Here is a 20366-nt window from a genome sequence, read left to right on the forward strand (position 1 = left end):
GCTCCTTCCCTCACCTTCAGGTCTCAAATCAAATGTCACCTCCTCAGGGTGGCCCTCTCTGACCTCTCTCTTTCAACGGCCTTCTTTTCCCAAGAGACTATTACTTATCCCGATTTGTCAGCTCCACAGTGTGTACCATTCTGAAAATATGTAATTATTGTCTTCTCCAGCCCTAAACGGTAGGCGTCCTGCAGCAGGAGGCACCCAGCTTGCTCTCCACTTGGCCGCCTAGTACACAGTAGGTGCTCCGTAAATGTTTGAAGGTCTCTGTTAAGAGCCTCCGACCGCGACTCTCGCCTCCCAGGCTTACCCACGTGGCACCTGCAGCGTGAACTTTCCTCCACGCCCTTGCACTTGCTGTGCCCCGGCTGGCCCCAACTGAGCCGAATGTGATTCCTTCCTCATCCACCCCGTTTCCACGTTTTATTTTCTTCACCGTGCTTAAGACTATCTAAAATTATTAAGTTGCTTGAATGTGCGCTCCCCAGCGCCGGGTTCCTGCACACAGAGAACGGTTCCTGCACACAGAGAGTGAATGAATCAAAGCGCTCAGCACAGTAAGAGCTAATAAATACTTATCGCACGGTAGAACTCCGAACAGGGCGGCCCCAGCCCTGCCTCCCTTTCCCTCGGAGGTGCCGAGGTCCCGGAGCGGCCCGTGCTACTCTGCTCCTGACCTTTCTCCCCTGGGTCAGTTAAACCGGCCCTCTTTCCCGCCCGCCCGGCGCATTTGAAAAACCGAAAACCCCGCCATTGCCGGCGGTCTACCGGTCGCCGCAGTTCGCCCAATCAGAAGCGGGCCCGCCCACGCCCGTGTGCACAGCCTCCCTGGCGACGCGTGGCCATTGGCTGCGCTGGCCGAGTGGGCGGGGCACTATAGGGTCCAGAGCCGGGCAATGCAGCTGGGCTACAACCTAGCTAGTTCTTAAGAAAACGAATCCGCGGCGTTCGGGGGCGGGACCCTGAGCGCGTTGGCTCCGCCCCCTGGCGGCCGGCTCGGCTGCGGCGTCGGCGTCTGCTCAGAACAGACCCCGCCCGTCGAGGAGGAGGGAGGGTGAGTTGGGGGAGACCCGGCCCCCAAGGGGCGGGCGCCGGGCCGGGCGCTGCGGGCCTCGGAGGGTTGGGCCCGGGCCCACCGGCCGATAGGGGGAGGAGCCGGCCGGGAGGGCGGGGGTCGCGCAGGAGCCCCGGACTGGCGAGTCGGACCAGGAGCCTCGCGCAGGCCGGGGACGCTGTGGGAGGGTTGTTCGGGCCAGCGTCGGTGGGCTCCCCCGCACTGACCGCGTCGGGGTGGGGCGGGGGGCTTCGCAGGCCGCAAATATCGACATGCTGCTGGAGGAGGTCCGCGCCGGCGACCGGCTGAGCGGGGCGGCGGCCCGGGGAGACGTGCAGGAGGTGCGCCGCCTTCTGCACCGCGAGCTGGTGCACCCCGACGCCCTGAACCGCTTTGGCAAGACGGCGCTGCAGGTGAGGCCCGGCCCTCCCGCAGCGAGGGCGAGGCGGGGAGCGGGGCGAGGATCGGGACCCCAGATACCTTCCCTCTTCTCTCCTTGTTCCCGTTGGTAGCCGACTGGGGTCTGTTCCTCCATCGCTGGGCAGACTTGGCTCCCTGATGTCCCCTTTCTTAGGTGGGTGGTGGATGGGGTTAGGTTGGGGGAGGGGAGAACTTTCCATCTTTGGAGTATTCCTCGTTCTATGATTGCGGAGGATTCAGTTTCCCTGGAGAAGTTCGTATTCCTTGGGTGAGGGTTCAGCTTCTTTGGATCCCGGTTTCATGAGGACGGCTCCGGTTTCTTGGAGCTTGCATGGAGGATCCGACCGCAGGAAAAAAGGATTCATGTTTCCAGGGTGTCCCCATTTTCTGGGGGGGGTTCTCTGAGAGGTATCCAGTTTCTGGGGGGTCGGGGAATCTCCATTCCCGCGGGATTTTCATATTGGCATATTATTGGGGAGATCCCAATAAGGGAATAGTTACAGATTGCATGGGAGTCCCTCTTCCCTTGGGGACATTTACAAAAGGGGAACCCCATTTCTTGAGAGGGTCAGGTACCTTTGGGAGCATCCTCACTATATGAGAGGGGGAAATTCCTTGGAGATGGAGTTTCAAATTCACTGGCCATCTCCTTTCCCTTGAGGGGGCTGTTCTCTGAGGTCTGTTTCCTGGCGGGGGTTTCATATTTCCTGATGATTTCCCATCTGTGGAGAGAAGTGTCTCTGGTTCCTTGGGGGAGGGTCTCAGGTTCCTTGAAAGTTTCCATGGGGCTATACCCTAGGGGGAGTGTATTATCCTTGGGGCGGGGGTGGCCAGTTTTTTGAGGGTCCTTATTCCCAGATCATCTTCTATGGGGTCTCAACAGCTGCCTGGGAGTTTATGTTCCCTGAAGTTTCTCGTTCGCTAGAGGACCTCATCTCTGGCATTCTCTACTCCTGAATGCCCCTCTCTGCAATCACCCATTTTCCTGGACCTCCTCCTTCGGAGACCCCCTCACCCTCTACCCCCCGAACAGGTCATGATGTTTGGCAGCCCCACCATCGCCGTGGAGCTCCTGAAGCAAGGTGCCAGCCCCAATGTCCAGGATGCCTCCGGCACCACTCCAGCCCATGATGCAGCACGCACTGGATTCCTTGACACCCTGAAAGTGTTGGTGGAGCATGGCGCTGATGTCAATGCACCTGATGGCACCGGGGCCCTCCCCATCCATCTGGCAGTGAGAGAGGGCCACACGGCTGTGGTCGGCTTCCTGGCTGCCGAGTCCGATCTTCATCACAGGGACGCCAGGGGGCTCACACCTCTGGAGCTGGCAAGGGGGAGAGGCGCTAAGGATCTCATGGACATACTGCAGTGGCATACGGTGGCACCACTGTGACCTGGGGCCACCCACTCCGGCAGCAGGACCCGGCTGGGTTCTGTGTCAGAAGAGGAGGGAAGAAACACTTTCTCCCTTTCTTCCTCCTGCCCACTGCCGAGGGGCACCAGTTTGTGGCTTGTTGGTGTTGATTTCTGGGGTGTGTGTGTTTGAGGTACATTTCTCATTTTTTTTTCTCACCCCTTTTGGTGTGTTGGGCAGAGAAGGGCTCCTGCAGGCAACAGCCACCTAAACGGTTCGGTTTCCTCCACGCCCCGACTGCTGGGGCTACAGACGAGTCCCAAGGGCAGAGCGTTTAAAGCCCCAGCCCTAGAGTGAGGTCATCGCTTCCAAGGCTCCTGGAACCTGTCGACCTTGGCTGGCTGTACCCAGAGAGAGACCTCAAGTGTGCACACTGCTTTCCGGCATGGGGGAGGGGGGAGTGTTCCAAATCAATAAAAGGGTAGTATGAGTTCATTCATATTTTGTTGAAAGCTTGGTTTCCAGTCCCTTGTACAGCGTTAAAGAAAAAAAAAAGTCTATTTATTATGATTTATGGAAGAAATTGTTGTGTGTGTAATTTAATGTTTTTACCCATTAAATTAAGACTTGTGCATGATCACAGCGCCGGTGGCTTCTGATTTTTGAGGCTGCGATGGAAAGTCGCGTGTTCAGGATGTTTGTGGGAGTGGGCACCGGGGTCGCGGATCCTGGATGCTTTGGGGGAGGGGAGAGAGTGGTAATTCCCAGGGCGCCACGGTGAGTGAGCTGGGTGGGGCAGCGGTTTGCGCTGTCGGAACGGAAGGGAGGCAGGAAACCGCGAGTGGAGAAAGGGCCCCCAGATGTCAGCTGGGTGTCGGGAGCCCCGGCGGGTGGGGGAGTCGGGTGGGCGGTGGCTGCAGCCTTCCCCGCAGAGGCGTGGCCCATGGGCGGGGACTGCAGTCACAGGGCAAGGGATCCCGGAAGGACCGGGGGCGGATTAGGTGCGGCCCATGAGGTTCCGCCCCATTTAAAGCTCGCTAGTGAGTAGCCCCGCCTCCGGGGGGGTGGAGCCTCTTCGCACGCGTGCGCGGTGGATCGTAGAGCCGCCATGCCGGAGCCGCGCGGGTCGTCACCCCTGCGGGTGAACGCGGCGTTCGCCGCGCGGTACGGCCGCTACCGGGAGCGCGAGGAGCTGCAGCGGCGTGAGTGCGGGGCGCATGCGCGCTGGGCGCCGGCGCGTGCAGGGCGGTCGGGAAGTGGGGGTTGATCTGCTCCCCCAGCCTGAGCTGGGGGGGATCCCATCTGTGCCCCACAGTGAAAGATCGCTATGGGGATAGGGACAGCTGCGGCGACTCCAGCTCCGAGTCTGACTCCGACGACGAGCGCGTGGTGAGCTTCCCCGCCTCTCTCCCGGACTTGCAGGAGGTGTCCAAGCCCCACACGGCATCCCGGCCCGGACTTATAGGGGGCGGCTAACCTCCAACCCCATCGCGCCGTACGGGAGCGTCCATCTCCCACCCCCCATTTCCATGAGGGACAGACAGCGCCCTTCCCATACCCAGGGAGTGGGCAGAGCTCCCCTACTTCCTCTCCCCTACCTCGGATCTACCTGCCCATCTTGATCTGTGAGGTGTGAACCCTCTGTCCACATTTTCATCCCTAACAGTTTAACCGTTTCTCCGTGTCTGCCTCTGTCCCCAGAATGGGGCATCCCTCTGCCACATGCGGCACCCAGCTTTTCCCCATATCAGCCCTGATCTTCCCAGCCTCACTGAGCAGTCCAGCCCTTCCTCTCTGTTCTGATGTGCCCTCTGCCCACTTGCCCCTAGGTTGTCCATCCCTTGTTGATACCAGAAAGTACCACCCACCCCCTTGCCTGCTACCTTCCTCTGTCTCATATCCCGTACCTATGTGTGGCCCACCCCCAAGAGGGCCCCTCTCCTTCCTCCACCTAATTGACCACTCCCCACAATTCAGATCCAGCCCTCCACCCCCACCTGCCTCTACCCAGCTGGATTCCCCCGCTTCCTTCCTCCTAACATATACCCCTCTATGCACACTAATTCCCACACACTCTCAGCCCACCTGCCCCTGTTGCTTACTGCCCCCATCACAGCCCCTTTCTGAAGTCTGTCCCCACCCCTTTTCCTGCCCTAGGAATTTGACACTCAGCAGGAGCGTGACTTTTACAGGACCCTCTCCTTACTGAAGAAGAAGGATCCGCGCATCTATCAGAAAGATGCCACCTTCTATCAGAGAACAGGTCTGGGGCTACTTCTACTGAGGCCCAGATTCCTCATTGCTTTGTAGGCGGTTGTGACTGTTTAATGGATCTCCACACACATCAAAACTGATTAGCAAAGGGACTTCCCTGGCAGTCCAGTGGTTAAGACTCCATTCTTCTACTGCAGGGGGCACGGGTTCAGTCCCTGCTTGGGGGAACTAAGATCCGGCATGCCACGCGGCAAGGCAAAAAAAAACAAAACAAAAACACCGCTTAGCAGAGTGTCTTAGGTTAAGACCTGTTGTCACTAATAACGGCTGTGTGCTTGGCCCTGTTCTGAGTGTGAATTATTCACTGAATGATCACTGCCAGGTACTTCCAGGTCATAGCAAGTGTGATGCCTCTTTGATAGCTGGGAACTAGTGGCTCGGGGATTTGAAACCTAGGTCTGACTCTGGCCCAGCATAGTCTTGCTCTCTGCCTGGGGGAGGAAGGGGTTTGTGGATGTGGATGATGGCAGGTGTCTTCTGGTGTCCCCGCAGCATCGTCCTCAGACAGTAAGGAGAAGCCAGCAGCTGAAGAGAAACAAAAGAAGGTGCAGCCCATGTACCTGAAGGACTACGAGAGAAAGGTTATCTTGGAGAAGGGAGGGTAAGGAGAAAGCCTGACTCCTCTGCTCCCACCTTCCCAGGGCAGGTGGACACATCAGGCACTTAGGGGCAGGGGTGGGAAGAAGCCAGTGACTCACCAGAGTTGAGGGAACCCTGGAGAGCAGGAGCCTGCCTGCACCCCACTGCCCCCTCCACCAGCTGTTGCTCTTAACAGCCCCCTACCCCATGGGGACAGACAGGCCATGGGGAGTCTATTCTGAAGCCTTCTTCCTTCTTCACACAGCAAATATATTGATGAGGAGAATTCAGATGGGGAGGCCTCCAATCAGAGACTTCAGGTGAGTGGGGTGGAGGCTGGGTGGGGGGCTTGGGGGCGCTTGAAGCCTCAGGGCTGGGCCTGAGGCCCATGTCACTCTCTCTGCAGCAGACCTCATTGAAAAGTTATGTGGAAGAACAGAAACAGCTGAAGGAAAGGTGAACCCTGGGGCTGGCTGAGTGGCCAGGTGGAAAGGAGTTGAGGCGCTGAGGTTGGGCGGGCCTGGGTTCAAATCCAGCTCTGTCACTTAATGGCTGTGTGCCCTTGGGCACATCGCTTGCTAGCTCCGGGCCTCGGTTTCTGCATCTGTGACATGGGGTTGGTCATGGGCTCTATGTCACAGCACAGCTCTGGGCTTGTCAGGACGAGCTCAGGGATTAGTAGACGGGGCTTGTCTTGGGGCAGCGGGCAGGGCCAGCCCACCCGTCCTGAGGCTTGTTCTCTCGCACGGGCAGCTTCCGGGCATTTGTGGAGGACAGTGAGGACGAGGACAGTGCCGGCGAAGGTAGCTCCGGGTTGCTGCAGAAACGTGCTAAAAGCAGAGAGGAGAAGGTGGGTGCTGGGGCCCAGCTAGATGGGGGCTGGTGGCAGAGAGGGGGCCCCAGGGCTCCCACAGGCCCTCAGCGCTGGCCTTCCCCCCAGGCCCAGGAGGATGCTGATTACATTGAGTGGCTGAAGGGGCAGAAGGAGATTCAGAACCCTGACACCCTGAAAGAACTGGTGAGTTCGCATTCATGGTCACTGACCCACTAAACTACCTGGTCTGCTTCCATCCAACCTTTCCCTGGAAACTGGCCCTTGAGACGGTAGCCAGGAGCACATTCTCTAAAGATGGGGTGTGTCCCTCTCTGGGCCTCAGCTTCTACATCTATAAGATGAGGATTAGCCCACCTACTTCCTAGGCTGGCTGTGAAGCTGCAGTCACCAAATCCACTGGGTGCCCACATCTGTGCTCCTTCCCTGTCCCTGATCCGGGTCCTGTTACCCACCCTCTTCACCCCTAGACTCACCTCAAGGAATATTGGAACAACCCAGAGCTAGATGAGGGGGAGCGCTTCCTGCGGGATTACATCCTCAACAAACGCTACGAGGAGGAAGGAGATGAGGAGGAAGAGGAAGAAGGAGAAGAAGGGTGAGTAGCCATGTCCCCCAGGGGCCTGGAGCCAGCACTGGCCAGAAAGGAAAAGGCACCAGGCGTTTACACTTTTTCACATAGATGGTAGTAGAGTTAGCCTTTTTCTTTTCTTTTCTTTTTCTTTTTTTTTTTTTTGCGGTACGCGGGCCTCTCACTGTTGTGGCCTCTCCTGTTGCGGAGCACAGGCTCCGGACGCGCAGGCTCAGAGGCCATGGCTTACGGGCCCAGCCGCTCTGCGGCATGTGGGATCTTCCCGGACCAGGGCACGAACCCGTGTCCCGTGCATCGGCAGGCGGACTCTCAACCACTGCGCCACCAGGGAAGCCCTTTTCTTTTTCTTTTTGGCTGTGCTGTGTGGCATGCAGGATCTTAGTTCCCCAACCAGGGATTGAACCTATGGCCCCTGCAGTGGAAGTGTGAGTCTTAACTACTGGACCACCAGGGAATTCCCCAGAGTTAGCCTTTCTTGAGGAAAAGCTGCAGAGTGTGGGCTCTGGAGCCAGGGGGCCCTGCCACTGGATTTCCATGCCTCGGTTTTCCCATCTGTAAATGGGGGTAACGGTGGCACCCTAGCAGAGGGTTCTTGTGAGGATTAAATGAGTTAATATGCTGGTACACAGGAGTGCAGGAGCTCGGCTGACGCCCCCAGTCCCATCCCATCTCATCCCTCAGGGTCCCTGGCCCCCCGGTCCAGCTGGCCGTGGACGACTCCTCAGACGAGGGTGAGCTGTTTCTGAAGAAACAGGAGGACTTTGAGCACAAGTATAACTTCCGCTTCGAGGAGCCAGACTCTGCCTCGGTGGGTGGCCAGTGCCAGCTCCAGGGAGGACCTGGCCCGCAGGGTCTAGGCCGGGAGAGCCTGGAATCATCTCTGCTGCCCACAGGTCAAGACCTATCCTCGGAACATCACATCCTCCGTGCGCCAAAAGGACGAGCGCAGGAAGGAGAGGAGGGAAGAGACGCGGGAGCGGAAGAGGAGGGTGAGTGTCTGTTGGGGCGGTGTGCTGTGAGGAGGCGGGGCCCAGCCTGCAGGAGGCAGGGGGGAGCCCATACCCTCCCTCTCCCGTGAACTGCCGCCTGCAGGAGAAAGCGAGGAAGCAGGAGGAACTCAAGCAGCTGAAAAACCTGAAGAGGAAGGAGATTCTGGCCAAGCTGGAGAGGCTGCGGCAGGTCACAGGCAACGAGACACTGGGCTTTGAGGAGCAGGACCTCGAGGACGACTTTGACCCCGCCCAGCACGACCAGCTCATGCAGGTGTGGCCCCAGAGCCCCAGCCCGGCTGTGCAGCCAACTGCTCAGAGCGTGGCTCTGGAATCAGCAGTCCCTTCCTGGCTGTGTGGCCTCAGAAAAGTGACTTGACCTCTCTGACCCTGTGTCTCTGTCTATAAAGTGGGTCTAACTGCAGCATTTATGTCAGGGCTGTTGTAAAGATAGCCTGAGAGGAATACTAAATGTTAATTAACTTGGTAAATGCTCAAGGAACTGTGGGTCCTGGTATTTCCTTTAAACTCATTTATTGAGCCGTTAGTGTTTATTGTTGTATTTGGGGAAACACAGCTTCAGGCCACTGGAACAGGCGATGAGGGCTGGATGGGAGAACAGTGGGGACCACGGGCACCGCAAAGCTGCCCCTGACTAAGCCTGGGAGGTCAAGAAAGGAGACTAAGGATGCATAGGTGGGCCAGGTGAAAACTGGAGTGGGTGGGTGCTGTGTGGTCAGTGTTCAGCCTTCACTTTCTAGAAGCTTCTCACTCCTGAGCTTCAGCTTCTCAATATTTGGCAGTAGTTTCTGTCTCTTGGGGAGCTTGTGAGAACACAGTGAGATGCAGCCCAGCGTCCAGCATGTAGTAGGTGCTTATAAATGGCACAGTTAGCAATATCTGCCTTTGCCAGCCAGTGGAACAGGGGGCAGAGAGCAGGGGGGTCAAGGGGGCAAGATGAGCCAAAAGTGGGTGTGGAGGAGCCCAGACACACAGGGTTCCCCCGACATCAGGAGCTGAGGGGGGTGCTGCAAGGCCATTTAAGGTGCAGGAGTGCTGCCATCTGGGGGGAGTGGGCCCTGCTCACCCTCCTGGCCCCGACCCTGCAGAAGTGCTTCGGGGACAAGTACTACGGAACCATGGAGGAGGAGAAGCCACAGTTTGAGGAAGAGGAAGGGCTTGAAGGTGAGGTCACTTGGGGCAGTGGGCTGGGGGTGGGGGCTGCTTGGCCTGACATGACCCCCCGGCCCATCCCTGCCTGCCTGTCCTCTGGAATCAGACGACTGGAACTGGGACACGTGGGCTGGGCCGGAGCAGGGTGGAGCTTGGAGCCAGCAGGAGCCGCACTGCGAGGACCCCGACTTCAATGTAGGTGCCCTGGGCGCGGGGATCTGGGGGTCCTCAGAGGGTCCCGAGGACCGCAAGGGCAGGCCTGACCTGCGCATCCCGGCAGATGGATGCCGACTATGACCCCAGCCAGCCTCAGAAGAAGCAGCGCAAGGCTCCTTCGTTGGGCAAGAAGAAGCGAAAGTCGCCCTTCGCCACAGCCGTGGAGCAGGAGAAGCCTGTGTTTGACCCTGGTGAGGCCCGGGTGGGCGGCCGTGGGCAGGCAGGGGCTCCACAGGGCCCGGCACACCCCGGCAGCCTGGCTCTGTCCCCGCTCAGGGGACAAGACATTCGAGGAGTACCTGGACGAGTATTACCAGCTGGACTACGAGGACATCATCGATGACCTGCCCTGTCGCTTCAAGTACCGCATGGTGGTGCCCTGCGACTTCGGGCTCAGCACCGAGGAGGTGGGACCCTGGGGGCACCTGCTAGGCAAGGGGGAGCCTGGAGCCATCTGTGCTGTGACGTGGCCTGTTTCCTCATCTCGAAAACAACAGGAATAATAGTGCTAATGACAGTACTAATAACATTACCTGCCTCAAAGGGTTTCTGTGAGGCCGGGGCTCAAACAGTGCTTTGCCCACGGCAGGCCCCAGTAAATATTAGTTTTAATTCTGTTACCGTATGTCAGCAGCAGGGCGACCCTTAAGACTTGACACAGGTTCAAATCCTGGCTCAGCCGTTCACCAGCTGTATAACCTTGGACATGTGACTAGAGCCTCTGTTTCCCCGTCTGTAAAATGGGCCTCATAGCAGCCCCACCTCATGGACGTGGATGTGAAAAAAATATGCTTTGAATGTCACTTGCGCCTTAGCCACAATGGCTATGGATGCTTGACAGCAAAAATAGACGACGTTTATTGAGCTTATAACATCTGCATTCACTTCATCTTCCTGATGACCTTCCAGTAGGTTCTAAGGGGGTGCCCAACTCATAAGTGAGGAACCTGGGCCTCATCTGTAATTAGCAAACCCAGTCAGTGGCATGGAGACCCCTGCCCTGGTCTGAGGCTGCTGGGACCACAGTGCATGGGGTCAGGGCTCAAGGGCCCAAATTGTAATCTGAGAGTAGCCACTTCCTGGCCATGTGACTTGGGGCAAGGATCCCCTCTCTGAGCCTCAGTTTCCCCATCTGATGCCCCCAACAACAAAAAAATCAATTAGCCTCTGCAGAAATCAGTTCTTTCTCACCATCGTGACATTTCTGCTGGGTGGAACTGGCATTACCCTGCTTTGACCCATGAGGTGACTAAGGCGTAAGAGTCAGGGCCCCCTGGGGCTCACGAGCAGGACCCCACTCTCCCTGCCCTTGCAGATCCTCACTGCCGATGACAAGGAGCTGAACCGATGGTGCTCCCTGAAGAAGACCTGCATGTACAGGTGACGGGGTGGGGCTGGGCCAGGTGCCCCGGGGGGGGAGGGGCGGGCAGGCTGAAGGCAAGCATGAGCAACTCCCAGAGCACCCAGCGGCCTGCAGGTCGGAGCAGGAGGAGCTGCAGGACAGGAGGGCGTACAGCCAGAAGGCCCAGAACGTATGGAAAAAGAGGCAGATCTTCAAGTCACTCTGCCCAGAGGAGTAAGTATTGTTGGTTGTAGGGGGTGGGTGGGCTTGGGAGCCTGCCAGGCCCAGGTTTGAGTCATGCTCTGTCAGCCATCTGTCACATGACCTTGGGAATGGGGTTTCCCTTCTGACACCTGGGTGTCAAGTCCTGGCTGGGCTGTAGCTGTGTGACATTGGGCAAGTCACTTTCCCTCTCTGGGCCTGCTTCCTTATTTATAAAATGGGGATAAAGATGGCTCACTTCTTGTTGGGTTTTTCTTTTTTTTTTTGAGGATTAAGTGAATTAATTCACACACAGTGCTTAAAACAATAAGTTCTGGATAGGTATTAGCTCTTGTTATTATGCCTGTTATTTCCTGATCTATAAATGAGTAGTGATAAAAGCTCACGGAGCTGATGGAAAGCTAAAATGAGTTAATTTGTGTGAAGAGCTTAGTGCAGGCCCAGGCTCAACATTCAAAATTATCAGTGACGCAATCCAGCCTCAGAGTTCTGTAGAAAAATCCCAGCTTGGTATTGCATTAGACCCACATTTGAGTCCCAGGCAGGCCCCTGAATTGTTTTATTTTTTTTTATTTTTGGCCGCGCCACGCGGCACATGGGATCTCAGTTCCCCGACAAGGGACTGAACCCCTGCCCCCTGCAGTGGAGGCACGGAGTCTTAACCACTGGACCGCCAAGGAAGTCCAGGCCCCCGAATTCTGAGCCTCTCCTTTTCACATCTGTAAAAATGGGGGATGGAAAGCCTAACTGTGACTGGCCTGGGCTGAGCCACGCCTTCCTCCTCCAGGACAGAGATGCCCACGGAAGCCACAGGGAAGCCACAGAGAGACAAAGCTGGCCCACAGGGGCAGCTGCTGGCACCCGATGGGGCCTGTGGGAAGTGGCCCCAGCCTGAGAGCCCCCCAGTACAGGAAGAGGCAGCCCCTGCGACACCCACCGAGAAACTGGCCCCCCAGAGGCAGAGGAGGGGCAAGAAGGCACGTCTCCTGGGCCCCACAGTAACACTTGGTGGATGTGAGTTCAGCCGCCAGAGACTGCAGGCCTTTGGCCTCAACCCCAAACGGCTGCACTTCCGCCAGCTGGGCCGGCAACGGAGGAAGCGGCAGGGGCCTAAGAGCCACCCCTGAGCTCAAGGGAGCCTGCAGGGGCCTTGGGACTCCTCCCCGTCAATCAAGCCCCCTCTTATCGACTGTATAGACCCTCACATCTACCTGTGGGCAAGGGAGTCTTCCCATCTTAAGATATGTGAAAGCTGAGGCCTACTCAGTAAGCTTCCCCGGATGACTTGGAACCTCACCTCGAGACATACCCTGAGCCCCGTCCCTCAAATGCTGGGCCCAGCCATAGCCAAGGTCAAGTCAAACGGCTTTATTAGCCCCCATTGGTCACAGCCCCGCCTCCCTCCCACCAGCCCTTGGCAGGATGGGGGCGTTGGGACCGGCGAGGGGCATGGACGGTCCAGTGCAAACTACAGTACTGAGTCAGGCCCTGAGTGGGTGCCCGGGGGCCCTCCCTCCCTGCCTGGTGAGGAGGGCCCAGCTGGTGGGAGGCAGGGGTGCGGGCCCTGCTCCTGGCTGAACGGCCCCAGCCCGGAGGCGTCCTGGACCGCTCTCAGCTGCACTTGTCGGGGAGGGGAGTTCAAGCTCCCGCACCCAGAGTGACACAAATAAAAAATAAATAGGGTCGTGTCTCCTCCCTCATCCCCTCCCTTTATAAAAACACAAAGTCCTCAGAGCTTGGGCGTTTAGCCTTGAGGAGCCGGCCTGTGCGAGGAAGCCGCAGTGTGGGTTGGGAGGGCTGGGAGCAGAGGTCGTCCAGGCTGTGGTCCTGAGCATGGCCCTCAACCAGGGTGAACATGGGGTATCGCTCTGTGGCTGAGGAGGAGCTGAGGACCTGGTGGGAGGAGAGAGAAGAGCTCAGCCCCCAAGCCATGTTAATTATCCTAGTAGGTATAATTATCTTAACAGGTATATTTATCAGGTGCTTCCTGAACTCAACTCCCATCCCTCCAGGGCAGTGATGCAGGCCAGCCAATCAGCACCTTCTGTGCCCTGGCTATAGTGATTGGCTCAGTGATGAGCACATGGCAGGGTCCTACCACTTGACCCCCTGGAAGCAGCTGTCCCCTTAAATTTTTCATTTCATGCCTCTTTTTGCTCTAATTAGAGCTGGGCTTTTGCAGCTTGTGGTCGGGATAATAATCTTAACAACATAGCCTGGATGTGGCCTTGCCAGGTCTGCTGGCCTCAAAGCCTCTGTTCCTCTTCTACCCTCGCCCTGCCCTTTGCCTCCCACCCTCCAGCATGCCTTGCTCACCCTGGTCAGCTCTGAGCAGAGCGTCTCAAACTCCTTCCTGTCTCCAGCATAGAACCCCACAGTACAGCTCGGGTCCATCTTGGCAAAGGCCATCTTGCGGGGTGAGGTGCAATGGAAGGACTGGGGCAGACAAACAAGGGAGGCTCGGGGGGAACCCTCCACAGGCCTCCAACCCCACCCTGGGGATCCCAGCTCACCCCTAGGGGGAAGTCGGCCTGGCTGACATCCACAGTGGGCTGGCAGTAGTGAGGGTCCAGGTAGAGGAGGAAGTCATCTGCAGGGGAGGAAGCGTGAGCAGGGGTGGAAGAGGGTAAGGTGGGATGGGATGAAGCAGGATGGGGTGGGCCTACCCTGATAGCCAATGAAGTACAGCGAGTGGCGTGGCTTGCCCCCCATGATGCCAAGGCACAGCTCTGAACGCAGGAGCTCCTGCAGGGAAGAAAGTGGGTGAAGGTAAAGGACCCACAGCAGGTGCTGTCAGTGAGCATTGTAAGCACTGTCAACAAATGCATAGCAAAGGCCCAATGTGTGCAAACCTAAGCCTGTGCTGGGCCCTGGGGGGTAGCAGTGACCAAGATAGACAAAACCCTGCCCTTATGCAGCTGATGTTCTAGTGCGGGAGAACAAGGGACAAGATGAGCAAGTTACGTCACGTGTCACAAGGCGGTAACACTGGAGAAAGAATAAAGGCGGGAAGAAGGCTTTGCAATTTTAAACAGGGGGATCAGGAAAAGGCCTCACTGAGAGATGATGTTTTAGCAAAGAGTTAAGAGTTAAGAGAGCATCTTGGGATATGTATAGCTGATTCACTTTGTTATAGACCAGAAACTAACACCATTGTAAAGAAATTATACTCCAATAAAGATGTTAAAAAAAAAAAAAAAGAGTGCATCTTGGGAAAGAGTGCTCCAAGTGATGGGAACAGCAAGTGCAAAGGCTCTGAGGCAGGTGTCTTCTGAGAACAGTGAAGAGGCCTGTGTGGCTGGAGCAGAATGAAGTGAGTTGGAGAGTGTGGGCAGATGGTACAGGGCCCTGTGGGCTGTGGAGGGATCTTTGGCCTTTATTCCGGGTATAAACACATCAGGGTCTTTCCAGCCTTGCTGTTCCTTTTGCCCAGAACACTCCTCTGGCTTCTCTCTTGCTTCTGACTAGAGAGGGGCTTTCCTAGGCTGTGCAGCCACCCGCATCTGCCCCTCATCGTGTTAATTTTGGTTCCTTTAGAGTCCGAGTTGTAACACCACAGCTGTCAATTTGGTTCCACATACACTGCCTGTTATTCCCCCATTAGAACGTCTGTTCCCAGAGGGCATCAGTTGTTGCCTGTTCACCTCTGAATCCCCAGCAGCTGGGACAGTTCTTGGCACATAATTGGCGCTCCGTAACTACTGGATAAACCGATGAAGAGATGAAGGAAGCATAAACACCTAACCCAAGCTGAAAAAGTCTGCAGGGCTCCTGGGGGGAGGCATGGTAGAATCTGGTAGAACCTACCTTCATGCAGGGCACGTACACGGGGTTGAGAGTCTCACCACCCAGCCGCACTGGCACCAGGATGACCACGGATTTCCACTCAGCTGTGGGGTCTGGCCTGGCCACCAGGCGTGCCACATCCGCCTTGTACACTGGAAGGACAGGGCAGCAGGTCACATTCTCTCCGGCCCTTCGAGCCTCAGAGTATGGTCCTCCATCCTCAGGGGACCAACCCTGCCTGAGCAACCTCTTGGGATGACACTCCTGTCATCGGCAGAAAAACACCTTTCCCGTGTCCCCCCACCCCAAGCTCCCTCAGACAATCCCTGGGCCTCCAGGCATGTGTGGAATCCCCATTTTACAGAGAGGGCAACAGAGAGGGCAACTGACGTCCTGAGACTGAGACAAACAGTGTAAAGCTAGGAGGAGTTAGAGAGCCTTCCCCGCAGCCCAGAGTGCCTCTAGTCCTCCCCGACTCGGCGCCTGGGTTTCTAAGATGGAAATGGGAGCGCTGAGCAATCCGCCAGTCAGCTGAAAGTTCCTGTGTGTCCCTCCTCAAGTCCCGTCTGCTGGTTTCTCCTCTCCCGCCTCCTCCCTTGTGGCTATGTGAGCCCCCTCCTGGCTCCCAGAAAAGTGCATTCAACCCTTTCCGGAGGCAGCTGCTACGGTCTGAATCCTTGTGCCCCCCTCTAAATTCTTATGTTGAAATCTTACTCCGCAAGGTGATGGAATTAGGAAGTGGGGCCTTTGGGAGGGGATTAGGTCAGGAGTGAAATCACTGCCCTTATAAAAGGGACCCCAGAGAGCTCGCTTGCCCCTTTTGCTACCTGAAGACACAGCAAAATGAACCAGGAAGTGGGCTCCCAACAGACACGAAAACTGCCAGTGCCTTGTTCTTGGACTTCCCAGCCTCCAGAATTATGAAAAATAAATTCCTGTTGTTCACAAGCTACCCAGTCTATGGTTTTTGGTGTGCTGTTTTGGTTTTTTGGCCATGCCGCGCAGCTTGTGGGATATTAGTCCCTGACCGGGGATCGACCAGGGCCCCGGCAGTGAAAGCGCCGAGTCCTAACCACTGGACCGCCAGGTAAGTCCCTGGTCTATGGTATTTTTGTTACAGCAGCCCTAACAGGCTAAGAAAAAAGCTCTCCTGAACTGTTTTCGAGGGAATAATAACAAGAATAGTTAAGATTTAGTGAATACTTACTAAGTGAGAAGCGCTATCCTAAGGGTTTTACTTTTATCACTGACTCACTTAATCCTCATGACAACCCTGTGAGGCAGAGACCCAACTTTTGTACATGTTGGACCTGTTTACACAGTAAGAGCGAGTTGGACCTGTGAGAGGAATTCCTTATGTCTTTTATTCTATCACTCAGGGAGAAGCCCCTGAAGTCTCCTCTCCTGGTTCCAGAGGGAGGGAAGGAATCCTGAGCACCCCCACCCAGTGTGGGCCTCAAATCCTTTCCAAGGGTCCCTCTGCCGCAGAACTTGTTTCAGCATCTGAGGAATGTGGGTCCTAAGAGGCAGCTGAGGTAGTGACTGGCTCAGGGTGAGAACCCTGTGACCTTGGCTCCCAGCCCCTTACCTGTGCAGTCCTGAGAAACGTACACCACCAGGCGGGTGAACTCTGAGCAGCTCTCCACAGCTTTCCTGGGGATGGGAGGAAAGGCCTGAGCTCCTGGGGGTACCCAGTAGCTCCCGTGTCCCCTGCAGCGGTCCTCACCTGAGTATGTGCGCCACCAGGGACGGCCCATACCAGTCACCCGCCTTCTTGCCCGAGCTCTGCCCAAGCTCCACCAGCCGGTGTAGGCCGAAGGGGGCCCGGGGATGGTCAGCGAACCAGGATACAATCTGCCGGTGCCGGCGCTCCTGCTCCGGCTCAGGGGCAGCCTGGGCCCAGCGCGGAGGCATCCAGTGGGCAGGCCCACGGTACCGGTTGGGAGAGGCCAACCTCGATGGCTCAGGGGGACCCAGGCCTGCGCCCAGGGACCACGTCCAATCTGGTAGGGATGGAGTTAAGAGTCAAATGGCAATGGTGTAGGGGGGTGGGGCACAGTTCCCACTATCCATGATTTACACACAACTCTACTGCTCCAGAGATGCCGTGTTTAACTACAATTTTCACATTCCTTCAACTTATTTTCTAAACGACTCTCACTCCCCGCCCCCCCACAAGCTTACTTTACACACAATTCTAACACGACTTTAAACTCTTTGTTTACAAACAGTTCTAACACTGCTGACCTGTGGTGGGCGCTAGGCTCCTACTGTGCCCTTCCCCCTCCACCGCTCACCTCTGGGCAGGAAGTGCAGCAGCAGCCCCTGAGCTAGCATCATCTGCCCACTCCGTAACATGCATCCCCAGCCACAGTCGGAGGTCAGGCAGCCCCCGGCGAGAGGTGGGAAGTCCCGGCGGTATGTAAACCATAGGCGAGATACAAAGTCCCGCTGGAAACGCTGGATGTCACCTACAAGAGCAGGCTTGTCAGTTGCCACCAGAAACACCCCTGGGGGACTCCTCCAACCCTAGCCAGGGGCCACCAGCTCACCCTCGCCCTCGAAGCGGTAGCGGCGGCCACAGAGATGGACGCTAGAGATCTTGCTAAAGCTGGTCCGGCTTTTGACTGCCCAACCTGGGGAGACATGGGGCAGTGTCCAGCAAGATGAAGCACTTGCTTGGCAGACACGCAACCTAACAGGGCAGCAACAGCGCTTAAATTCTCCCATCTGTGTGATGGGGATATCCTAGTTCCTATCTCAGGGAAGGCTCTGGGGAATCCGTGCTACACTTCTCCTGGATGGAGGCGGAGCCCCTAGTAACAGCCACATTCATGTCTGCCGTTAATTCGGGATGAATCAAAGCACGTCTGATTACCCATTTTACAGAGAAGGAAAATGGAGGCACAGGGAAACAGAAAACCTTGCCCAAGGTCACACGGGGAATCGACTGAGGCTTGTAAACACATTCCCCTTTGGACCTGCCAGCCAGCGGCCCGCTCTGGGCAGGGCAGGGCGGGAGACCTACCCACAGGTGACTCACGGGAGGGGAACAAAGGGTGGAATACTTGACAGGCGCAGGGTCTGGTTCTCCTTGACTCCCACCGACCTCCAAGTCCCCAGCCCGCCTGAACCCTCAGCTCGCTCCCATCTCAGAACCCAACCCCGGGGCCCGCCCCCTCCTCACCGTACTTGACGTTGTTCCAAGCTGTCAGGAACTTCGCTTTAAACTTGTCCACTTCGTCCGGCTCCCCCGGGCCGGTCCCGGACGACGCAAGAGCGGGGCCGCTGGCTCCGGAGGGCCCCAGGCCGTTGGGGTCCGGGGTTCGGGGGCGCCGTGGCCTGCGGCCCTCGGGGCTGCGCGCGTCCTCCTGGCTGCCGCTCCGGTACTGAGCTGCGGCCGGCGACACGGAGTTCATGGGCGCGCCGGGAGGGCTGACCGAGGGCCACAGGGGCCGCGCTCGAGCGCCCCAGGGGCCAGGACGCGGCCAGGACGCGGGCGCCCAGGAAGGCGCTAGTGGGCCCCCAACACGGCGACTAGGCCCCCGGGCCCTGTGCGGGACGGTGTCACCGCCGCCGCCGCCGCCATTTTAGCGGCCCTGGCCCCGGGAGGGAGGCGGGCGTGACACAGCCGGACGCCCCGCCCAAGCCCGGCCCCCAGCCTGGGTCCCCAGCCCCAGTCCCGTGTGGCTGCGCTGTGACTTCCTGACGCCGCGCCTCCCTGCTGCGCCCCGCGACCCCCTCCACCGCCCGCCTTATCGCAGAGCCAGGCGCGGCCGAGCCCCTAGAGGTCCTTATCGGAGGCCCCAGAGCCGGGAAGCCCGCGCCAGGCCCCGCCCCTCGCCGGTTCCGGCCCCGCCCCTCCCGGCCCCGCCCCCTCCGTGCGCTGGGGGACTGACCCCCAGGCGGGACCCCTACGCGGTTTGCACTTGCCCACGTCCGCCACAGGATCAGAGCGCTGCTCTGCGGGCTGCGCACCCAAGACCTGCCTCGGTCGGGGGCCCAACCTGTGCGTGACACCCACTCCCCCAAACTCCCCCTTCAAGCCACACCCCTACGTGCTTTAGTTTCCCCAGGAGCAGAAGGGCTCAAGTACACGCAAAGAAGCCAGACAAAAAAGAAGAGTATATACTCGCTGGTTCCATTTATTTAAACTCCAGAAAATGCAACCTCATCTATAGTCATAGAAAGCAGATCAGTGGTTGCCTGGGGGTGGGGGGGGGGAGAGGTGGGAGCGAGGGATAAAAAAGGGCTTGGGGAAAAAAAAAAAAAAAAAGGGGCTTGGGATGTGTTTAGTGTCTTGATTGTGGTGATGGTTTCCAGCATGTGAAAGCTCAACGGATTGTACACATTAAAAGTGTGTGGTTTGTTGTATGTCAGTTATACGTCAAGAAAGCTGTAAAAATTTTTCAGTGCATCTAACTCAGAGGCATGTTAGGAGGACGAGCTGAGTTCATTCTGGTAAAGCGCTTAGCAAGGCATTTGAGACACAGTTAGGGCTCAGAGAAAGCCAATCATGACCTCAAAGGCAGGATGAGTGCCCTGGGAACCACACAGAGGGTGCCCTCTAGTGGCCAGCCCACGGGCTCTATCCTCAGCAGGCAGAAGGAAGTTGGATGAAGGCTTTAGACGAGGGCATGCAATGTGAAGAAGACACAAAAGTACAGTCACCTCCCTGACTTTCTCACCTTGGGTTCTCCCCTCATTCACTTCCCTTCAACCACACACCTGCCTCCTTCCTCAAATTCAACAGGTACCAATCCACCTCACCTTTGCACTTGCTGTTGCCTCTGCCTAGACCTCTCTTCCCTGAGATATCTGCATGGCTGTCCCTCAACCTCTTTCAGGACTATTCAAATGTCACCCCTGCAGTGTGACCACCTTCAAAATTCCACCCCACCCCTACCCTTGGGATCCTTCCCCCTTCCCTGCTTTTTTTTTTTTTTTCCAGAGCAGTTATCATAACCTGATTGTCTGAGTCAGCTTGGACTGCTATAACATTAGTACATGGTGAGGGCCCTATTCCTAGCAAAGTCCTCACATGGCCTTTCCTTGGTGCATTATACAGAGAGATATCTCGTGTCTCTTCCCTCTTTTTAATCCCATTGGGGGGGCTCCACCCTCATATCCTCATCTAAACCTAATCACCTCCCAAAGGCCCCTCCTCCTAATACCATCACACTAGCGGGTTTGATTTCAACCTGTGAAGTTTTGGGGGGGGACACAAATGTTCAGACCACAGCACTGATCTTATATTTATATGTATAATTTTTATGTTTATCACCTCTGTCCCCACCACATCACTAGAGCAGGCATCTCTGTCCATCTTGGTCACTGCTGCCTCCTCAACACTCAACGTGGGGCCTGGCATATGGTAGTTGTCAAACAACTTGTGGAGTGGAAGGAGAGCTGATAGCTTCACAGGGGACAGATGGACTGGGGTGGCCCCAGGTGACCCCTTCTGTTTGATTTGCTGGCTGAACCCCGCCCCAACCATGGTCACAGCTGTTGACCGAAACCCCCCGCCTTGGTC

At 57.0% G+C, this 20366-nt stretch overlaps 3 protein-coding genes across 3 annotated transcripts; 2 read left to right on the forward strand and 1 right to left on the reverse strand.

The window, feature by feature from the left end:
* The first annotated feature begins 932 nt into the window (after positions 1-932).
* On the forward strand, positions 933-3468 carry CDKN2D (cyclin dependent kinase inhibitor 2D). Its single transcript, XM_065874994.1, has 3 exons — positions 933-1054; positions 1312-1467; positions 2508-3468. Exons 2-3 carry the CDS (start codon positions 1327-1329, stop codon positions 2865-2867), a joined length of 501 nt encoding a protein of 166 aa, XP_065731066.1. The 5' UTR covers positions 933-1054; positions 1312-1326; the 3' UTR covers positions 2868-3468.
* A 468-nt stretch (positions 3469-3936) lies between these two features.
* KRI1 (KRI1 homolog) lies at positions 3937-12174 on the forward strand. Its single transcript, XM_065874230.1, has 19 exons — positions 3937-4030; positions 4144-4217; positions 4986-5091; positions 5595-5703; positions 5947-6001; positions 6088-6137; positions 6435-6531; positions 6622-6699; positions 6984-7111; positions 7787-7913; positions 7999-8094; positions 8198-8368; positions 9204-9279; positions 9374-9462; positions 9548-9674; positions 9760-9890; positions 10799-10863; positions 10961-11059; positions 11835-12174. The coding sequence occupies exons 1-19, from the start codon at positions 3937-3939 to the stop codon at positions 12172-12174; spliced, it is 2112 nt and encodes a 703-aa protein (XP_065730302.1).
* A 226-nt stretch (positions 12175-12400) lies between these two features.
* ATG4D (autophagy related 4D cysteine peptidase) lies at positions 12401-18440 on the reverse strand. The gene is made up of 10 exons (XM_065873912.1): positions 18021-18440; positions 17386-17469; positions 17131-17304; positions 16560-16836; positions 16422-16486; positions 14855-14985; positions 13714-13792; positions 13561-13637; positions 13364-13483; positions 12401-12940 (listed from the first exon to the last, which is right to left on the reverse strand). Exons 1-10 carry the CDS (start codon positions 18250-18252, stop codon positions 12758-12760), a joined length of 1422 nt encoding a protein of 473 aa, XP_065729984.1. The 5' UTR covers positions 18253-18440; the 3' UTR covers positions 12401-12757.
* Positions 18441-20366: the final 1926 nt, after the last annotated feature.

The sequence above is a fragment of the Phocoena phocoena genome, chromosome 3 (genome assembly GCF_963924675.1).
Source record: "Phocoena phocoena chromosome 3, mPhoPho1.1, whole genome shotgun sequence".
Taxonomy (NCBI): Eukaryota; Metazoa; Chordata; class Mammalia; order Artiodactyla; family Phocoenidae; genus Phocoena; species Phocoena phocoena.

Bases quoted from the DNA above. Each gene is read 5' to 3' on its own strand.
- ATG4D (XM_065873912.1), bottom strand. From the start codon at position 18,252: ATGAACTCCGTGTCGCCGGCCGCAGCTCAGTACCGGAGCGGCAGCCAG. The intron at 16,487-16,559 runs GTGAGGACCGCT...TCCCATCCCCAG, and splicing joins CTGGTGGCGCACATACTCAG to GAAAGCTGTGGAGAGCTGCT. The intron at 13,793-14,854 runs GTAGGTTCTACC...TCTTCCCTGCAG, and splicing joins TGTACGTGCCCTGCATGAAG to GAGCTCCTGCGTTCAGAGCT.
- CDKN2D (XM_065874994.1), top strand. From the start codon at position 1,327: ATGCTGCTGGAGGAGGTCCGCGCCGGCGACCGGCTGAGCGGGGCGGCG. The intron at 1,468-2,507 runs GTGAGGCCCGGC...CCCCCCGAACAG, and splicing joins TTGGCAAGACGGCGCTGCAG to GTCATGATGTTTGGCAGCCC.
- KRI1 (XM_065874230.1), top strand. From the start codon at position 3,937: ATGCCGGAGCCGCGCGGGTCGTCACCCCTGCGGGTGAACGCGGCGTTC. The intron at 4,218-4,985 runs GTGAGCTTCCCC...TTCCTGCCCTAG, and splicing joins ACTCCGACGACGAGCGCGTG to GAATTTGACACTCAGCAGGA. The intron at 7,112-7,786 runs GTGAGTAGCCAT...CTCATCCCTCAG, and splicing joins GAGGAAGAAGGAGAAGAAGG to GGTCCCTGGCCCCCCGGTCC.